The sequence below is a fragment of the Haemaphysalis longicornis genome, unplaced genomic scaffold (genome assembly GCF_048455015.1).
Source record: "Haemaphysalis longicornis isolate Haplotype H1 unplaced genomic scaffold, Haemaphysalis longicornis Haplotype H1 scaffold_5, whole genome shotgun sequence".
Taxonomy (NCBI): domain Eukaryota; kingdom Metazoa; phylum Arthropoda; class Arachnida; order Ixodida; family Ixodidae; genus Haemaphysalis; species Haemaphysalis longicornis.
The window spans coordinates 43,944,274-43,964,311 of record NW_027526385.1 but is presented as its reverse complement, the minus strand read 5'-3'; the positions used below and the strand labels follow the sequence as shown (position 1 = coordinate 43,964,311).

At 46.2% G+C, this 20,038-nt stretch overlaps 2 protein-coding genes across 4 annotated transcripts in view; one reads left to right on the top strand and one right to left on the bottom strand.

Moving 5' to 3' along the window:
- The window catches only part of Hap40 (Huntingtin-associated protein 40 kDa), a 16,887-nt gene extending 11,019 nt beyond the window's left edge, over nucleotides 1–5,868 (top strand). The window contains exons 9-11 of the mRNA XM_077670275.1: nucleotides 333–379; nucleotides 4,774–4,829; nucleotides 5,320–5,868. Of these exons, the coding sequence (XP_077526401.1) occupies nucleotides 333–379; nucleotides 4,774–4,829; nucleotides 5,320–5,383 (167 nt within the window). The 3' untranslated portion in view covers nucleotides 5,384–5,868. The remainder of the gene's footprint in view (nucleotides 1–332; nucleotides 380–4,773; nucleotides 4,830–5,319) is intronic.
- Nucleotides 5,609–20,038, bottom strand: Frj (membrane bound O-acyltransferase domain containing farjavit). 3 transcript variants are annotated; one of them, XM_077670274.1, is made up of 8 exons: nucleotides 19,887–20,038; nucleotides 18,109–18,414; nucleotides 17,116–17,242; nucleotides 16,251–16,401; nucleotides 13,327–13,478; nucleotides 11,917–12,125; nucleotides 10,666–10,863; nucleotides 5,609–8,248 (listed from the first exon to the last, which is right to left on the bottom strand). In XM_077670274.1, exons 2-8 carry the CDS (start codon nucleotides 18,324–18,326, stop codon nucleotides 7,891–7,893), a joined length of 1,413 nt encoding a protein of 470 aa, XP_077526400.1. In that variant the 5' UTR covers nucleotides 18,327–18,414; nucleotides 19,887–20,038; the 3' UTR covers nucleotides 5,609–7,890. The 3 variants fall into 3 exon arrangements, with proteins under 3 accessions (XP_077526400.1, XP_077526398.1, XP_077526399.1); XM_077670272.1 differs by having other exon boundaries at nucleotides 18,109–18,359; XM_077670273.1 differs by having other exon boundaries at nucleotides 18,109–18,339.

Sequence of the window (20,038 nt, the reverse complement as noted above, 5' to 3'; positions counted from 1 at the left end):
GCTAGTGCTCAGTTAACACTCCAATGGCTGTGTTTTCAGTGTTTTCCTTGTATTGCATTGCTACTGATGTGTAGCGCGAAATTTCAAATTTTTTCGACGTTAGCATTTTTCAAATTAAAAATCTCTTTCGTAACTAGGATGGATCTGGTGAGTCAGTTACCAAGGCCTAGTCCTTTCAAATTGAACAAAGTTTTATTTTGTCTTTATGGCCCCTTTAATAGATGGAGCTGCATGTTCACATGAGGGTTAGGTGTAACACCCCACAACTTAGGATAGGTGTGCTACACTGCACTACAGCAACAGCTGACACCCTTTTCATGATGTCCTTGCAGCAAGCTACCTGGACGAGGACATCTTCCTGCTGCTGCGATCACTTGTGGTGAGTGCTGTACGAACCAGGTTGACATTAATTATAGGCCTGTGTGGACAGATTGTATGCGTTTCCTCAAAGTGCTTTGCAAATTCGACGTAAGGCCGTGCCAGCTGTGCTTGTAAAGGCCGAGTTTTGACGGGCATGTAGAGAGTGTGATGGGGTCACTGCAAGGCAATCGACACTACCGTATTTTCGCACGTATAACCCACCCCTGCATATAATACGCAGTACCACTTTCAGCCCGCCGGAAAAGAAAAAAAAACTTTGCATATTGCCGGCATATTTGACGCAAGAAAGGCTGCACCAAAGCTACTGCTCAAGCAGCAGATCACATACCATGTAGACAGAAAAAGCGTATATTTAGCACGTAGAACACACTGACTGCAAGGCGAAAGTTACAATCCACTTACAAATTTGAGTTGTTAAAGTGCGCTTGTCCTTGTTTTTTCCTCCTTGTCCTTGTATGTTTTGAGCAGTCGCTGCCATAGAAGGCTTACCGTATTTTCCTGTGTATAAGTCGCGTATTTTTTTTCTGAAATTTTCGTTGGTGCATCTTATCTACCGGTGCGACTTATGTATGGAATAAATCCGGTTCGCGGCGGCCGCGCGTGGCCAGCGCACGTTAAGAGACACAGCTCTGTGGTCTAAATGAATCCGAAGCCCACCGCTACGGCGTTTCTCATATCCCATATGTCGCTTGGGGACGTTAAACCAAAGAATTTGCAGCTTTTTCTTGTCAAAAACAATGATAATGGCCTGCGACAACCGCGCGCCACTTCCTGCCATGCGCAGTAACTACAGTTAAGAATAAATTCAAAGCAACATTAAACTAAGTTTCAAAAACAAAATGCAGCTTATAAATTATTACAGAGATTTACTCTGAAGGACGTAAAAGGTAAACGTGCTGCTAATTTTTAAAATGACAGCTTGCTGATAAGTTCCGATTTTCGGGCCGCTTCCGTCGCGTCACTTCCGTCCGCCATGACACCTTTATTGCGCTGATTTACGACAGCACGCAAGAGACGCGCATTGTTTGGAGAGGTGGCCAAATGGGTCTCTGTCTCTTGGGACTCCATTTCTACAAAAACAGTTGTAGCCGGGTTGATAAAGGCCGGAGTGATGCGGTCCGCGAGTGGTGACGATGTTGCCAAAGAAGACATCAGTGAGTCGGAGGACGACAGTGATGTTCCGGTGAAACTCTCACATGAAGTTGCTGAATTATTTGTTAGCGAGTTGGAGGAAGAAGACTTTGATGGTTTTGCCTAAACGCTTTCTGTAGGTACATGCCATCTGGGTGTATCAATAAACCATTTTTGAGAAGTTAGTTCTGTCTAGACTTTGGACGGTAGATGCATGTGTCTAGCCCTCCATACCGGGAGATGCGTTCATAGGCGGCCGCCGCTGCAACCGTGTACTTTCGCCGCACTTTTTAATGATCTGATTCATTATGAGTTTACCTAATTAACAAGTGCGTCTTGTGCACCGGTGCGTCTTATACACCGGTGCAACTTATATACGTTTTTTTTTTTCTCGGAAGAACTGTCATTTTTGGGGGGGTGCGACTTACACAAAGGTGCGACTTATAGACCGGAAGATACGGTAGTCAGTATTACTGCGTAGGAGCTTCACAGAACAACGCACATTTCTGTGAAGCTGCACTAAAGGAAAAACCCCGCATATTATCCACACCCCCACTTTGCTGCATAAATTTTCGCATTTGATGCGGGTTATACGCGCGAAAATATGGTACGTCTCAGTGGCGTTGTCACTGCCTGCCACATGTTGCCAGACTCCTGCGATATATACGCATACATACATATATACACGTGCGCGAGTGTAATGTGTAGGAGGTGTCGAGGTGCAGGTTGTGTCCACGTATTTTTTTTAAAGACAATGTTCTTTCTTGGGCTACTTAAACCCAGAAATTTTGGTCTGTCTGTCTGTCTGTCTGTGACCCGATTCAGCCACCCGGCCAAAATAAAACAAGGCATGCGCAATAGTCTTATTTAGTCACAGCTAAATCTGCCTGTCTAAGTCCGGTGTAGTGTTCATACTTGTCAACATTGTTGAACAAGAACAAGACATTACGCAAATATAACACAACAAAATAATACACGTGATATTTGCAGTGTTCTTTTATAAAAAATCATAGATGCTTGATTTTTGCGAAATGAAATACTACATCCACTGCATTGATTGATTGATTGAATAAACTTTATTCAAGACAGCAAGCGCGATGTTAGGGCGCCCGCCCGGTGAGAGGCGTCCTCAGTCCAGGATGCCTTGGAGGTGACCTGCTCGCATTGCCCTCTCTACCAGCATGCGCTGGGTAGAGGGGTCGGAGCTGGCCAGCAACTCCACCCACTTCTGTGTGGTGATGTTGGGGAGTGGCGGTTGGGTAGGGGTGTTGGGGCATTCTACGGTAATGTGGTAGAAAAAAAATTTACTCCGCCATCGCCTGCTGTCGCCTGCGCCACTATAGCTTCTGGCGGCATTTTAAGAAATGAAGCGGCAATAGTTACGAAAGGTTCCACTATATAGGCTCCACATTCTGCTTGGAACGCACGTGAACTAGGGAAACGCGGTACTATATAAGCATTGAAGTAGGGCTCCTCAATTCACCCGCGTCTCCGCCGTACGGCAGCGCTGGCATCGCTGCACCCGGCCTGGAGGAGTGGAACGTGGTAAATTTAAATCGACTTGAGCAAAACTTCAGCGAGTTTACCTTGAGTGGAGCGCGACGGTAGAGGAACAGCATGAGAGGTGAGCGGGAAAGTGAAGGGAGGCATTTACTTGGCAAATGTAGCAAATGATATTCTACATCTGCTGCAGAATATGAAAAATCACGCGACCACAGCAACGAAAGATGACGATGATGATGTACTCGAAGATCTTGGCAGGCACCCACAATAGGGGATTGGCCGTGTATCTGCTCCTTTCGTTGCAAATGTCGACAAAAGACGATAGCCTTTGCCGACATTTGCCAAGCAAATGCCTCTCTTCGCTTTCCCGCTCACCTCTCATGCTGTTCCTGTTCCGTCGCGCTCCTCTCAAGGTAAACTCGCTAAAGTTTTGTTGGAGTGTCACTCAGATTACAGCGAGAGCTCCACTGCGCTACACCTTTCAAGGTCATCGTGTCGCAAGCGACCTTCAATCGCCAACGCACCAGCTGCGCCTTTCTTATCGTCTTGCTTGCTTGGAAGCTCGCCGAAGTGGTAACATGGGACTGGGCGAGGATTCCAGACAGACAGACATACATACAGACAGACCAAAATTTCTGGGTTTAAGTAGCCAAAGAAAGACTATCGTCTTTAAAAGAGAGGGAGACAAAGGGCAATGAAAGAAGGAAAAGACGGTTCGGTGGGCGGAACAAGGGGGTGAAGAACACTGAAAATATGATGATGATGATAGGTTTTCTTGGCGCAAGGGCATCAAGGCCAAAGAGCGCCAAACACTGCAAATATCACTTCTGTATTAATTTGTTGTCTCATATTTGCGTAGTGTCTTGTTGTTCTTCAACAATGTTGACAAGTATGAACATTACACCGGACATAGACGGGTAGATTTAGCTGTGACTATATAAGACTATTGCGCAGGCATTGTTTTACTTCCTTTTTCGCGCAACCATGTCTTCACTTATAAGGGTTGATGTATGAAGCTTAAATAAAAAATGTGTTTGCGTCCCCCACATCCATGCAAATATCTTATCACTAGCGACTGCTTCTTTAGGAAGGAAAAAGAGATTGCAAATGTGTGCTCGTGCTGCTGACCGCTGTCCGGTGCGACTTATATATATATATATATATATATATTTTTTTTTTTTTTTCCGGAAAAACTCATTTTTGGGGGGGTGCTACTTATACAAAGGTGCGACTTATAGACCGGAAAATACGGTAGTCAGTATTACTGCATATTATCCACACCCCCTATTTGCCGGTGAAATTTTCGCATTTGATGTGGGTTATACGCGCATCAAATGCGAAATGGTACGTCTCAAATGCAATATGGCACGTCTCAGTGACGTTTTCACTGCCTGCCACATGTTGCCAGACTCCTGCGATATATACGCATACATACATATTACACGTGTGCGAGTGTGCGTCGAGGTGCAGGTTGTGTCCTCGTATTATTATTTTTTTTTTTGTTCACATAGAGGACAGGAATTAAATTGGATTGATGGTGCTTTGGAAAATGATTAACTGGGCATTACAGACGTGGAAAGTCAGCAGTGATGATGAAAACTGTATTGTTCACTGTTCCGTGGCTTCACGTTGGCAGGCGCGTTGTGTCAAAGATTGGCAGTAATTACCTGCAAATCTGGTTATGTTTCAGGTACTTGCGTGTGAGAAAATTCCTGTAATCTTCTTTTTTAATTCCTTCACCATTTTTTCTTTCTGTAGATGGCGTTTGAAAGCAAGGACCGCGAATCAGCCAGATTGCTTCAGAGCCACTTGTGGTAAGTGGCACGAGATTATCTTCTATCTTTTGAGCAAGACAAGAACAGAAGGTGCATAAAAGTGGGACAGAGATTTATTTGGAGGAAGCAAATGAATGAATGAATGCGTTTGTTTTGTGAGGATGGTGCCTGGCTGTGAGGTAGCAGAAAGCGTTGCACGCATATGAGCACATGCTAAGAAGTGTGGAGGAGTCGTTTTTGAGAAGGGCAGTCTCTCATGTTTTCATGCAGTTGGTATTGCCTAAAATACGAGAACTGCTTCACTGGTTTAATTGGTTGTCAAATTTGGCTCAAATTGTAAACTAAATACGAGAACAACTACAAAGCAACAGGGAGCTAGGAATGTCATTTTCTTGAAGTCGTGTGTAGTGCTTGTTTTGTCACACAAACCTACAGTAGGCCTGTTGGGTATTGGTATCTATTCTCTTACATTGTAGTGGAATGCTGATGATAGTAGTAATTAACAATTGTTTCCCCGTCTTCTTTGTAGGCCCTTGCTCAAGGCAAATCAAAACGACCTTCTCCACGAAGCTGTCGACCGACTTTGCAAGTGACTGCATTCCAGAAGCCGCTGTATAGAGACTGAACGCACAAGCCTTCAGCTAACAGGCCATTCCGGATCAGTATTTTGGACACGATGTTTTGACCTGTGTTGTCTTGACTGAAAAATGGAGAAAAACATGGGTGCTTAATTGAAGGACGTCACCCCTACAGCGAAGAGCTTCGAAGCTTCATCGCCGCAAGTTTGTAGAATCAATGCACCAAAAAATTTGCAAACATAGTGGAAGCAATCACTTTATTTGTTTCACGTCATTTCTCACGTGCGGGACCAGAGGTGTGGTGCAAAAATGACTAGAGATATAGACTGAGCCTATATGAATGAGGCAGCGAAGGTGAAAGAAACTGACTAGTCTACGAGGCCGTTCGCGTGCAGGCACGGAATGGCAAGATCACTGAGCACGGGGCACTTTGCGAGTATTACGAAAAATGGAATGAACTCTTCTATGTGGTAAAATAAACACGTGCCACATCGAGGCACCCTCGTGTTTGGTTTTGGATTGGAGCAAAGTTTGGCACGAACACGGTCAATGGCACGTGGAACGTGCGACCACAATTGTGACATTGAATGGAAGCTAGGTGCACGGGTGGCAAGAAGCGGTTCACCTGCTTATGTTGTACTGCTCAGAGCAACCATTCATCTCAGGTAGGTTATACGCAGCTACGTTTCTTCATTTTTGGGTGAAACCCACCACTCCGTTTTTACGCCTAAATGTACAGAATGGAGGACAGACTGTACGTGATGTTGCAGCTTCCACTCTGCTGTGACCACCATTTGAGATCACCAAAAACGTTGAATTGTAGACTTCGATTAGTAATATGGCATCTTAAGATGCCTAGTCTGGGAGATGAGAATACTCCGAACATCCCTGAAAATACTTGAGGAGTGTTTGACGAGACTAGCAGTTTGCTTGCTGCGCCGACGTCAGGTTCCTGAGATTCGGTGAGAGAAAAATTCAAAAAGGGACGTATAATAGCAGAAATGCTTGTGAGGTGTGCCACATCAGCACAACATATCAACTCTCGGCAAAAGCACGAGAAATCATTTGTATGCTGATTAATTAAAAGTCCACAAAGCTGTACAATTGGCCTTTGATTTCACACTCATTTTAAAGGTGTTTGTGCAAAATTTGCTCCGCACAGTTTGTATAACCTCAAGTAGCACCTCTACTGTAGTTTGTAGTACCTTGAGCTAAGATCAAACAACTGTGAACTTGCTCTATTAGTGACCTGGGGCTTCTTCACACATTCCTGAATTCCAGCAGTCGGACTGAGTAAACTCCTGCACTGTGTGGTGCCCGAGCTAAAATCACACAACCAAACTTATTTGAGTGTTGCCAAGGGCTTCATACACACCCTAATCCTGGTGATAGACAACAGCTTCATTATTTGAGTGTTGCCAAGGGCTTCATACACACCCTAATCATGGTGATCAGACTACAGCCGTCATTCGCACAGCCGTCACCTTCTCCACCACGGCACCGTCACGTCAAAAAAACGTGACGGAGATGTAATAGAGTAGCGTTCGTACTGGAGCTCCCGTTCAGTGTACAGGGTTGTTTGCCTGTACACTGACGGGGAGTACACTGATCAGTTTAGCCTATAATTGAGCGTGCTTGATCTGAAAAGTAAAAATGTCGTGACACACATGATACAAAGCGACTAGACTGCTGTAATGCAAAAATGAATAATGGCTTAGATTTCTACTTTGCGAACCGTGTGGTCACTTTTCGCTAAATTTAGCCGTAAAATAAGTTTTCTGATTGGCTGGTTTACCATCAGGTGTGGTCCCGTCGCGTTGACGGAACGGAAACGCGGAGCTCTGCTTCCGGTTGACGTCGCACTGTCTTTGGCAAGAAATTGCCAGAGAAACTGTCACCCCTGACGACGGAAGACGGTGATGTGACAGTGACGTGATAGGGCTAAAAACGGCTGTGTGAATGATGCCTGAGTTAACCTTCCACACTGCAGTGCCGAGCTAAAATCAAACAACCAAGCTTCCCCGAGTAATGATCTGGGCCTTGACGCAGAAACTGTCACCCATGACGGAAAACAGTGATGTGACAGTGACGTAATAGGGCTAAAAACGGCTGTGTGAATGATGCCCGAGTTAACCTTCCACACTGCAGTGCCGAGCTAAAATCAAACACCCCAACTTTCCCGAGTAATAATGCAGGCCTTCATGCATGCCCAAATTCCACTGATCCGACTAGTTTAACCTTCCACACTATGGTGCCTGAGCTAAAATCAAACAACTGAACTTCCTCAATCGGTGACCTGGGGTTTTTTCACACGCTTCATCTCAATGGATCAGATGAAGTTAACTTTTACACGCTGCACCCAGACAACCGGCGACACGAACCGTTCGAAAGAGGGCACTCGCTGGCGCAGTGTTAAGCGTAGCTTCTTTTTCAAACTCGTCGCAATTACCACCACCACCACATTTCGTAAAAGGAGGACAAAAGGAAAAAAGAGAGATCGGATCGTCGGAAAATCGCCCCCACTACTGCTCCATCAAGAGCCTGTGGGCAGCCTTGGGCCGGTGGAGCGGGGCCGCGAGGCGCCACAGGAGCAGCAGGGCGACGTAGGCGTGCCCCAGGAAGTGGACGGAGTGGTAGTAGCGCCAGATGGGGGCCAGGTCGAGCAGCAGGAAGGCGGCCAGCATGTAGGTGAAGGACTGCATCTTGCACACCCACAGGCCCAGCCGGGCCAGCAGGCGGCCCGTGAGGGTGGGCCGCTGCAGCGCCACCACCTCCAGCTGCTCCTCCCCCACGATGTAGGCCGTCGAGGTCACCAGGCACAGGAAGTAGCCGGGCTCCAGGCCGTGCCACACGGCGCTCAGCGTCATCGTCAGCAGCTGCCTGCATGTGGACCACCACCACCGGAGAGGGTGGACCACGTCCTCTCAGTCGGGTCTCGCATTTGCGAATGCAGTACTCTGCTTAAAATCAGATGCTCTAGCAGTCCTTGAAGTGAACCAGAGAACGGTAGGCCGTTTGGCTTTAGGAGCACATAACCAGCGATGCAGTGCAGGGGGATATGGGCTGGGCGTCGTTTGAAGAGATGTGCAGGGCTAAGAAATTAGACATCAAAGAAAAATTTCTACAATAATTCCAAGGCAGTGCTTTGCTTTTTGAGGGTAGAGCAGGTTGCTTGCGAACTGAGAGCTTTGTTGGGAAGTATAGACAAAATGATGGGGTATGCGTGGTCTGTAAAAGAAATGGAAACTAGGTGGCACATAGTGTTAGAATGCGAGGGTATCCATCCAAATCTACATGAGGGAAATATTCGGCTTCCAGAAGCCCTAGAATTTAAAGGGTAGCACAGAGGGAGTTAACTTCAAGGCTGTCGAGGCGACGAAGAGGTTAGAATGCTGGTGGACGAAAAGCAGATAGGGGAATATTGCATAGGACAGCTACCACCTGTAACAGAAAAAAGTATTCTGTGCCTAATAAGTGTTTTGTGCGTGCCCTAAGAGCAGAGCTAGTATTAAACGAAGAGTGTGAAACATAGGTATATTAGTTTTTTTTTTTGGTAAGATGACACGTCATCACCCCGCTACAAAGGGGATACCACTATCTATCTATCAATCGTCATCATCCGTCTTCTTGTGCTGAAAGCTTAAGTGTGAGCAGCGGTACAGCATGTGAACAATCACCCCCTTCTGGTTGCGCACCCTATCATCATCGCATCACCTTCATCTCGGCTGTAACAGTGCCATCAACATCACTTTCTGGCTGGATCTTCCTAGAGCCGTGACCGTACGAATAAAATCTACCTGGAGACTCCTAGAGTGGAATTCTGAGTTTTGTCCATTTTACTCCCGTTTCAAGTGAGCCCTGATTGGCTGAAGGCAGACTGACCAACGCCCGATTCACTGAAAACCACCACCACATTTTGTAAAAGAGGTGGGGGGAAAGGAAGGCAGAGGTCTCGCAAGTGCGACTACGTTGTGACTGAAACGGACAGAACTCGCAATACCACCCCTGTTCCCTGGCTACAAAGCTGGCAGGCATAAACCAGCATCGACAAACAGAAACAGACCGGTTTCTCAATCTATCACGTTAACACTAAGCTGGTATGAAGCGTCGACTCCGTGGAGAAGCGTTACACTCTTTCTGAGCCTGCAACTGTTAAGACTGTAAGGCTTAATTATCTTGCATGACCAGCAGGTGGCTGCAGTCAAACTCGAGCCCTCTAAGATCTAGAATGCAGACTGCCTGCACAGGCACTTATGCCATGTGTGTCCTGTAATCGTCGTGCTCAATCGTTGCTTCACAATACAGTTTCTCATCGCCACAAATCTGGTGTTTTAGTGCCAGCCTTGTGGAATTTGCACCTCTGGTGAAGTTGAGACTAAGATATGATGCGATCTAAATTTAACCAAGGCCTTTCACCAGGCTCCAACTACAATGTGCGCTAGAACAGCAGCAACAAGAACAAGAGCCCTGCCTGTGGAGAAACGGTTGCAGGCTGGTTGCTCCAGGGGAGACAGACGAAGCAAAGAATGGTAATGGTGCCAAGTGGCGAACTATACAATAAACCCTTGCGGTAACAAAGTCCTTGGAATGGGAACCTGGCTTCATTACAGTTGATGCTTCGTTGCAAAAGAATGATGTGCTCTCTATGCACCACAGTGGAAAGTGTGAAATACTTAAAATGGAGTGAGATTTCGTTGCAACGAGAGATCTTCGGCCTCCTCGATTATCAGTTCTGGATCGTCCGCGGACTACCTGAGACGCGATCTGGCGCTCGATTTTTCCCATGTATTCCTATGGGGCTTCCAGTCCGGGGGCAGTCCTCAACTGCCGGTGGACCGTCCAGGACTGGTAAGTCGAGGAGGCCCCTTGTAACGAAGGGCTTACTCCACATTTGCTCCCAACGCTGACAGCAGGCTTCGTGAAATACTGAAAGTTGGGCTCGTGGGTATACATGGTTGACAATCGTTCCTTGCGCACTTCTACCCGCCGCGGTGGCTCAGTGGCTAAGGTGTTGTGCTACTGAGCATGAGGGTGCGGGTTCGATTCCCGGCCGCAGCGGCCGCTTTTCTGATGGAGGCGAAAAGGGAAAATGCCCGTGAGTGTACGAGATTTCGGTGCACGTTAAAGATCCCCAGGTGGTCAAAATTAATCCGGAGCCCTCCACTGCGGCGCGCGTGATTTCCTGCATTGCGTCGGCGCGTTAAACCCTACAACCAATCAATCCTTGCACCCTTCTAAACTGCCGAACATGTTTTAAATGAAGAGAGCAGTGTAGTAGGGGCTGCCCCCCTCCCTACCTGAGGGGCTTGGGCAGGGGCAGGCGCTTGTAGAAGTAGACGGCCAGCCAGTACTGGACGGTGCGGTTCCAGTTGCGGATGCCCATGCGCATGCTGGTGCTCAGCTCGGCCTCCGCCTCGTCCACGTTGTGGATCGTCTCGTAGTCAAAGTCCTGCTCCGACCACTTCCCGTTGCCGTCCGCCCCATGGCCCCGCCACCTGCGTTGGTTGAATGGGGGAGGCGGCAAAGGGCATGCTGGGTCCCCCCTCGCATCCCCCCCTCCAAAAGAGAGCACCGAGCACTGCTTGACACAGAAAAGCAAGCATGCGTCATTTCCTCCATGCTGTCGTCCATTGTAAAGGGGGGACACTGAAGTAAACTCTGTGAAACTTGTCAGTCTTGCTGCTTTTTTCCCACTGATTTCAAATATGCCATTATTTTTGCAGTGAGTCAATTAGCTCCCAAGATAATTAGATATAATTAGCCATTTCTGGTGGAACAATAGACAAGACAGCGTTGGTCATGAAACTTTAATCTTTGTGTTTTCCGATACTATGAACCCTGGTGAATGCAATAATTGAAGCAGTTCTTGATGCATCGCTTGGAGCTAATTTTACAGCTCATTAAACTTTGGTGTTTGAACTGGGCATTCAAAATGGTTCCTTACCACTCTGGTGCCACCAATTAATGAGCTGTAAAATTAGTTCCAAGCCATGCATCAAAGAACTACTTTGATTATTGCATTCACTAGGGTTCATAGTATCGGAAAACACAAAGATTAAAGTTCCATGACCAACGCTGTCTTGTCTATTGTTCCACCAGAAATGGCTAATTATATCTAATTATCTCTGGAACTAATTGACTAAAAAAATAATGGCATATTTGAAATCAGTTGGAAAAATGCAGCAAGACACAGTTTACCTGAAAAAAAAAAAAATTGTTTTAAAACCAGTGTCCCACCTTAAAAGCACAGGAGTCCACTGCCCTCCTCCCCTGCCCTCAAAATGAAATCCTGCACATGCCAGGGGTACTTTTCCTGAGTGGATTGAGACTTGAACAGCAGCGACAGCAATATGACAACACTGCAATGAGTAATCCACATCTCGATTCTCGCATCTTTCAAAGTGACGTAATGCAAGGCAATAATGCAGCTGCAAATACTTGGCCGACACCATTAGCTACTTGGGAGCGTAATAACCAGCTATCTGATCACACCAGCCAACTACGCAAAATCTAGAGAGTGCCCTTGACAATGGAAACGGGGCACTGACACATCGAGAAGGCCATTGATGTTGGTGGGGCCGCCTCCGGGCACGGCTTTGGATTCGACCGGGTACACCCCGAGGCCGGCCATGATGCAGACGCACTCGCCGAGCACGAATCCAATGTAGAGCCGTAGCCGGAAGATGATGAACACGGGCGTCAGGTACAGCAGCTTGAACAGCAGCCCCCGCTCGTAGAACTCCTCGGTGCCAAAGTACTGCACGGGCCACAGAATGTCACACGCTGTGTCACTAGGGGTGGCACAGAGCATTGCAATTGTTTCAGCACCTATAGCTCCTGCTGCTCTTGTACTGTGAAAGCACTGGGCCTATTGGATTAACTAGGTCTGGATACTACGGGATACTGGATACTGGGATACTGACAACTAGGTCAGGAGCTACGAGGAAAACTTTGCTTTTTCTTCCGATGTGAGACTTTGCAGGAGTATCACTTCTTTCTTAGTTATGTTGCTGAGTTTATGACGTTGCAAAACGCGCAAGAACTCAATTTTTCTTTCGCAACAAGGCTTCACAGCAACACACGTGGAGAAGCCAGCTTTACCAAGACAAGCTTTTTGGTAAGATGACATGTCATCACCCCGCTACAAAGGGGAAACCAATAGCAATCATCATCGTCATCAGCTTTACACCAAGCTTTTTGAAGTCAGTTTCACTGCTTTCCACAAATGCATCGTGGGGAAGATGCTTGCCAGGGGCAATATAAGCTGTTTTGCATCAAGATACGCAGGCCGTAACATTTTTAAAAAATTTTATTTGAAAGCCATACTTTCTGCCAAAGATTTCCTACCATTCATGGGCCGCAGGACAGTGCATTTTACTCCAACTGATTCAGGAAACATTTTCATCTATGCTTCAGTGCTCCTTATAAAGTGTAAACAGTTGGAAAATAAAACAGGCACAAGGCACAACAGTAAAAAAGACTGCAGTGTAACTTTTTTTAAAAGGGAAGGTACACAGGGGCATCGACAGCTTAAATTCAATGGAAGGATATTGGACAGTATTGTTCACTCCCCTTTCATGAAACATTGCAAGCAATAAAAAATGTGTACGCATGTATGCAGATCTTTGTTACTTCTCCTTCACAAGCTGGGAGGGATGAGCTGCTTCTGGCGGAGGAAGATATCAACGATTAAGACTGCTCGTCGAGCAAAATTACCTCACTGCTACTTGCTGCACTGAGCTGTGGGGTGCCCCACGTATTTTCATCCCACTGTGACGTACACCTGGCAAATGTGTACACACGTAGCAATCTTACAAACCAACTCCTCACTGACACAGGAATGACGGACCTCATTCCCTAGTGAAGAGCGAGGGAGCGACCACACCACCCTGCCTGCTGCCCCCGCATTTCTGTGGGGCGAGAACATTGCCCCATGACATCCCGGAGCAGCGACTCACGTCGGGCGGGCAGATCCAGCTGAGCAGCAGCCAGAGCACGATGTACAGGGGCACCACCTTCATGCGGTTCAGGCACATGCCCTTGCGGTTCAGCGTCTTCAGGTACGGCGCATTCAGGAAGTCCCGGTACGTCCGGTACCGGTAGTACGGCCCTGCACGCGCACGCACCAGGTGGAAGGTGGAGCGCCACCACGTCACGGCCTTTCACAAATACATCATGCATGGGCAGGCAGAGGGAAGGCAAAAGTGGCTGAAAGCAGCAGCTCATCTTTTTGCGGGTCTATTAATAAGTTCTCTCGCTTTTATGGGGGAACAAAATTACAGATTGGTAGAAATTTGGCTCCGCCAATCACTTCAGTACACACACTGCTCAGAAATATGTCCAAGCGCACGAAGCTGTAACTGGGGAGGAGCTGCAGACACCAGCAGCCTTTACAGCTCCTTTACACAACGTGCAGGCATGTCTTGTGGTAAGGCATGTGATAAGGTACCATACATGAACAGTGTAAGCATGGTGCAATGTGATAGCACCTAAGCATGCTGCAGGAAACACTAACAAAAAGTGTCGACATCGATGGAATGCAGGCGATTAAAAGTTCGGGTTGACTCAGATGGCCTAAGATATTTGGCTCAGATGTCCTTTACTATGTAACTTCACAATTGTGCAGAATTATTGGCTACATTCACAGTACATTACAGGACCCCTTTAAAGGGACACTGAAGCAAATTTTCCAAACTTCTGTCCTTGTTTGCATTGCATAGACGCGCTCAGATGAACACACTTTTCATCCTTGATCCAGTCAATAATGAGGTATTTATTTTATAAAACCCTATAGAAGAAAACGTACCATTTGACATTTGCAGTGGCTGCAACAACTAACATCAGTGACGTGTATTAGAGTTGCGATGTGATTGGACGATGTCCAAGATTGGAATTCAAACTAGTTTCGGCTTTGCTTCTGTGAAACAGCATGCTTGGCACCCAATATTATCATTGGCTGGGCATTCTCGATATTTCAGGAATCGGCGTACCACGCTTCTGCCATGTTGTTGGCTGTAGAATGCGTCAGGTAAGCCGGCCAGCACCACTTAGAATCGTAACGTTCACTAGCCGAGACATACCGTAATTTCGCGTGTATAACCCGCCCTAAGAATGTGAAAATTTCAGTAGCAAGGTATGGGTGTGAATAATACGTTTTTTTTTCTTTAGTGCAGCTTCACAGCAACGCGCATTGTGCCGTGAAGCTCCTACGCAGTAACACTAAGCCTTCCATGGCAGCGATTGCGCAAAACATAACGGGACAAGAAAAAGACAGTCGAAAACAAGAAAAAAACAAACACAAACAACACGGATGGAACCGACAATGACCTTGTGTACAGCAGTGAAGAGTGCGGTTCAAGTGATAGCTCTAGCGAGACCAGTGACACTGAGTGAGTCCTTGCTGTCAGTGTATTCTACATACTTGCTAAATATACGCTTTTTCTGTCTACATAGTATGTGATGTGCTGCTTGAGCAGTAGCTTAGCGTCAGCGAGGATTTTTTTTTTCTTTTCCGGCGGGCTGAAAGTGGGGGTGCGGATTATAAGCAGGGGCGGGTTATACGCACGAAAATATGGTACGCTGTGCCTGTGGCTGAACCGCTGAACTATGTCAGCACTATGCCCGCAAGCAGTCTGTGCTTGTGTCAACACCATGCCAACAAGAACTCGCCAGTGCGTCAGTGTCAGTTGCATACAGTCTGCCAACTCGCTCGTGGAGCAATGAAGGTTGCAGCACAAAATGGTAAATGCAGTATAAAAAACATTACCTAAGCACGCAAAAAAATCAACAGAAAAAACTCAAAAAAAGCTACATAGAAAAGAACACACAAGATGGCGCACACACACAACACAGAAGACCGCACCGGTGCCTTGCTCCTGCTTTGTGACGTGCTGGCTACGACACAAAATAATGAAAGGGAGGTGGGAGAGAGGAATTCCAGCTTTATTTACTTATTTCTCAGCAAATAATGCATCGTTGCTCGTCGAAGAGGGCTCCATAATATATCACCTTTCAGTTCAAACAAAATTTCATTTAGCCTTTAGCGTCCCTTTAACTTTGCTGACTCTTCTCTCGCCTTTAATTGCCCTCAGATTTTCTACTAGTGTACCAATCAGCAAAGCATTGCATGTGCGCTTGTCTGGAGCTACTTTGACTGCATAGACTTTACTAGGCTTGATACAGTCTACAAACTAGCAAACTAAAGGCACATTCTTCCAGGCACAAATCCTGTCGTGGCTTAGTTTCAACTGAGCGAACGAACTGTAACTTAGCGGCCGGCCAACTGATTCTGTCATAGGGTTGGCGAGCTGTGCAGTAGTGCAGTGAAGCCAAGCCTGCTCAAATAAGCATCATACGAAATGTAACAGGAAAATGGCACGGAGGATGCAGAGAGGACGACAGCATTTTCGAATTTATTTTTCTGCTATACAAAGCTGCGTAAATGCACCGAGAGTGGTCACAACATGGCCTAGGGACTCCAGACTGCAATTTGCGCAAGTAATCTCACAATGTTAACAAATCACTTCAGTGTCCCTTCAAGGCGGGAATAGTTTTTAATCTGCTTTACGTAGAAAAAACGTACCAATTACATTGAGGTGAGCTTTTTTTTACTGCGCCGCCTTTGTTCCACACCTTTGCCAATTCTTTTGGTTTCTGTGCCATAGAATGGCTTATATGTTCTCGTGTCGTACTATACTAGGCACACTTTTATGGCTATGATGTGTCACTTGCAAGTAACTGCTGACGTGGTTTGTCAGCTGGTCATTTATTCGCTTTGTCCATTTTCTGGACTAGTGCACTTGTAAAAATCACCAGGCAAGTTTCTCTTTTGCCCACTCCCGTAATTGCCTGTGGACTCTAGTAACTGGCATGGCGGACTCACCCACGAGGACCCCAATGTAGCAGAAGGCGTAGTCCAGCACATCCCAGAAGCTGGGGTGCATGATGTCCCCTTCTTCGTAGGCCTGCTGCTCGCTCTCTTTCTCCGCATGCTCCTCGTGGACTATCTGCCGCTCCATGGCCAGTCCGGCCATCTGGGACCATGGTCCAGGGAATCGGAGATCAGTGGAGGCACGCGATGTTGCTGGCATGCCATTCGATAAATGCAAAAAGCCAGCAGCGTTATTCCGCATTCTTATGGCAATGGTATTGCTGTGTGATATCAGTGCGTGTCAAAAGTAAAAATGTTTCGACAAAAATGTATTTCTTCTGGTTATGCAAGATGAATACAGAAGAATGCAGCTGTGAGAATATGTTGAACACTCGTTTGACAGGGACTTTCTTTCGAGAGAAATTTCAATAGTATTAAAAGAAATGGAGAGAAAAATGACTGACAGATGACGCCAAGCACATTACGAGTCCAATAATTGCTGTTGACTATCAACTGACACGTGTTTATTAATAGTCTATGCAATTTTAGCGCACTGTATACCGTGTACTTGTGGTGTGCACAGTTTAAAAATTACACGACAGAGCGCTTTATTGATCTGTCATATGCAATCATCCCGCGGACCCCACGTCCTTTTACATGGCGTTTACGTGCATCCCTGTGTGTTTCTGCCTCTCTACAGCCACGGAGTGCACTAGTTCTGCACTACTTCTGCACTAGTGCTAATTAGCAAAGATTTCTGCAAGGTTTGATCATGGTAGAGTCCCCACCGCTTGTTTTTGACAGGAACAGCAGCTTGGATGACAGGCAGTGCATATAAAATAGGAGTGTGCAAGCGCTCTGTTGCACATAGTAGTACCCTGAGTGTGAGCATCATCTGGATGAGGTTGGTGATGCCCGGCGGAGGGTCCTGGCTGGACATCTTGAGGTACTTGAAGAACACCAGGTACCCAAAGCAGAACGCAAAGCTCACCTTGGCCTGGTACCTGCATCCGTGGAAGAGGAGAGAGAACAATGCTCAACACTGAGATCTGTACTGGCTCCTGCTCGACTGATTTAGAGGGGATGTCAAAAAACGCATTCACAACGATACGCATGCAAAGTCATGCAAGCTCTGCAAACAATTTATATACCACCAGTCTCTTCATTGTCTCTTCACAAACACTTTATTGGGATGCAACTTCCGGTTCAAAAGAAATCGCAAAACCTACTTGCACAAAAATCTTTTAAGCTGCTTTTTAAATTTTTTTTCATTTTCTCCTCACCACTACTGGGAGGTTTATACTGTCCTTGTATACTCGAACATATTTTCACACTTTGTGCTTGAAGACAAATAATGCCTATGCATTAAACACGTACCAAACACCACAGTTAATAAGTCCTGGCCAAGTACCCTAAATCTAGCAGTTTTAAAAACAGTATCAATTGTTTTGATACAAACCCACATATTTTTTTGTTTGCAGCAATTTTTTTTGGTATAACATTGCAAAGTAATTTTGTTAATGAATTTTAATATCAGGTGGGCAATATTTTCACAATGCGATGCTGTTGGTACTTTTGTACTTTTAATATGCGCCAGGCTTTTGTTATGCCATAATTTGTGTCCAAATAAGGGGGAGCCTTATAAGTGTTATTTTGGCTCCCCTTCTTCATCATCATCATCATGGAGGAGGAGGAGGAGGAGCCAAGATCACACTACTACAATTCGGCATAGTGCCTTGTATTTTAAAAACTGGAATAGGACACTGAAAAATTCAAACAGATCAAAACAAAGGGAGAAAGAAACGGGCAGTATGAGCCGCATACTAGACGTAGTGCAGACAGGCTGCACAAAGTAGAATCAGGGACCCACCTGAAGGAGCAGGAGGTGATGATGAAGGCGTTGACGACGCTGACCACGCACGGGTGAATGGCATGGCGGCCCGAGACGATGAACACCAGGGCAGCCCCCAGGGCCGTGCAGTAGGCCCGCCGATGGCGCACATCCTTGATGCAATGCACAAAGTAGCCCGCCACGATGGAGATGAGCAGCAGGCCGACGTACGCAAAGTCCGTCAGGTTCAGGGCCATGGCAGAGCTGGACCTTTGAAGGGGGGGCGAGTCCTGTCACGCAGCGATCGATTACTCGCCTGAACGGATTCTACCGTACGATGTGTACCTGCACCTCAAAGCGAGAATTCAGTGTGAGATTACAGTTTCTCTCCTCAACTGGCAACAGTGGCATTGTCAGTCTTCTGGTCCTTATGTTACTATAAGGGAAAGCATGTGACTCGTATACCCCGTATGATGCTCCGTATCACCGTATCCTGTCAATTCTCTCAAAGGAAGAGATTACTCTGAATTTCCTTTTGCACTTTAGATCACTTACTTGGGAGCCACTCAGCAATGCCGTCGAACCCAGTGCTAATAGTTTTGAATTAGATCAAGTCAGCACAACCCAAATGTCTACTTTATGAGCATTTGTGCTAGTCAGCAGCTGTTTATCTCGTAAGCCATCTGGCATGATTAACCAAACCCCAGGCAACTTTTGTTCTGCTGCATCCCTTTTTGCATAAACCAACATCAGCTGCTTGCATTGGGCTAGAAGTTTAGTGAACCCCTGAAGCAAAAGATTGTGTTTTAAGGAAAAAAACTAATCATGAAGATAGTTTGGCTGCACCAACCACAGATTACCATGCGAAAGCAGCATACATTCCATGCTTACATAAAGCATCACCCAATATACTGCACTACATGAACGTCCTAGTTTGCAGGTATATAAAACTTTGTTATGCTTCCGAGTATGTACACGGATTCAGAGTACGGGTACAAATTTCTTAGCATCCAATGGACCAGTGCGTGCGACTTTGCGGGTAATTATAAGAGTTTATCATGCTTAAAATTTACACATGCAGCTGCCAGAAGAATGCATCGTTTCAAATTAATTCTCCGGTCACGGAAATATTCGTGAATGGTGAGAAGATCTCGATAAATATGTGCATATAAAGGAGGCGGCTGAGTTACTAGACGTCGGATATGGAATGTTTTCTGATCAGAGTTCGGATGTATTTTCATTCGTATACACTAGATGTCTAGCTCAAAACCAGTTAAAGAGAACAGTATAAATATTACAAACATACAGTATATGCTAATACTTTCAATAAAGAAGTTGACAGAATAATACACGAGGGCGGTGTTTAACACACATGAAAAATTGCTAATTACAATATATACGCCATGGTGCTTGCAAACGAAGCATGGCAACACAATAAACAGACAATTTACAATAAGGGAAACAACGAAACTCCGTGATTTAGATTGATCGTAGCAACGGCTCGGAATTGCCGCTCAGTGCCTCTTTCGCAAACGGAAATCCGCTTTTGCTGTTAAGCTTTTGTGCGCGCACAGAAGCCACCTTTTAGGAAGCACCACCACAGCTACGGCATGCAGTGTAGGAACTGACGGTTTCTAGTTGCTTGACATAGTGTACTTACTGTGAGTAAAACTTAATACGACGGGATTTGCCCGTATCAGCAACGCTCTAAACCAGGGGCACCGCGCGGAGAATTCTTTGTCGTCGTATTTGGTCTCGCGCAGCCTGGTTTCCGCACAAAATACAAGATTTTAGACATGACAGCAAGCATAACCTACCTGAGGTACGCTTAGAACGTTTGCATTTCTTCCCGTCTGTAGTTTTTCGTTAATTCAACTTCTCCGCGGATGATTTCAGGCTGCAATTGATCGCGAGAAGTGCTTATTCAAATGCGTCCATCGAAGGCTGTGCATGCAAGCTGCGCGACAAG

Bases quoted from the DNA above. Each gene is read 5' to 3' on its own strand.
- Frj (XM_077670274.1), bottom strand. From the start codon at position 18,326: ATGGCCCTGAACCTGACGGACTTTGCGTACGTCGGCCTGCTGCTCATC. The intron at 12,126-13,326 runs GTGAGTCGCTGC...TGGCCCGTGCAG, and splicing joins GCTGGATCTGCCCGCCCGAC to TACTTTGGCACCGAGGAGTT. The intron at 8,249-10,665 runs GTAGGGAGGGGG...GTCCACATGCAG, and splicing joins CCCCTGCCCAAGCCCCTCAG to GCAGCTGCTGACGATGACGC.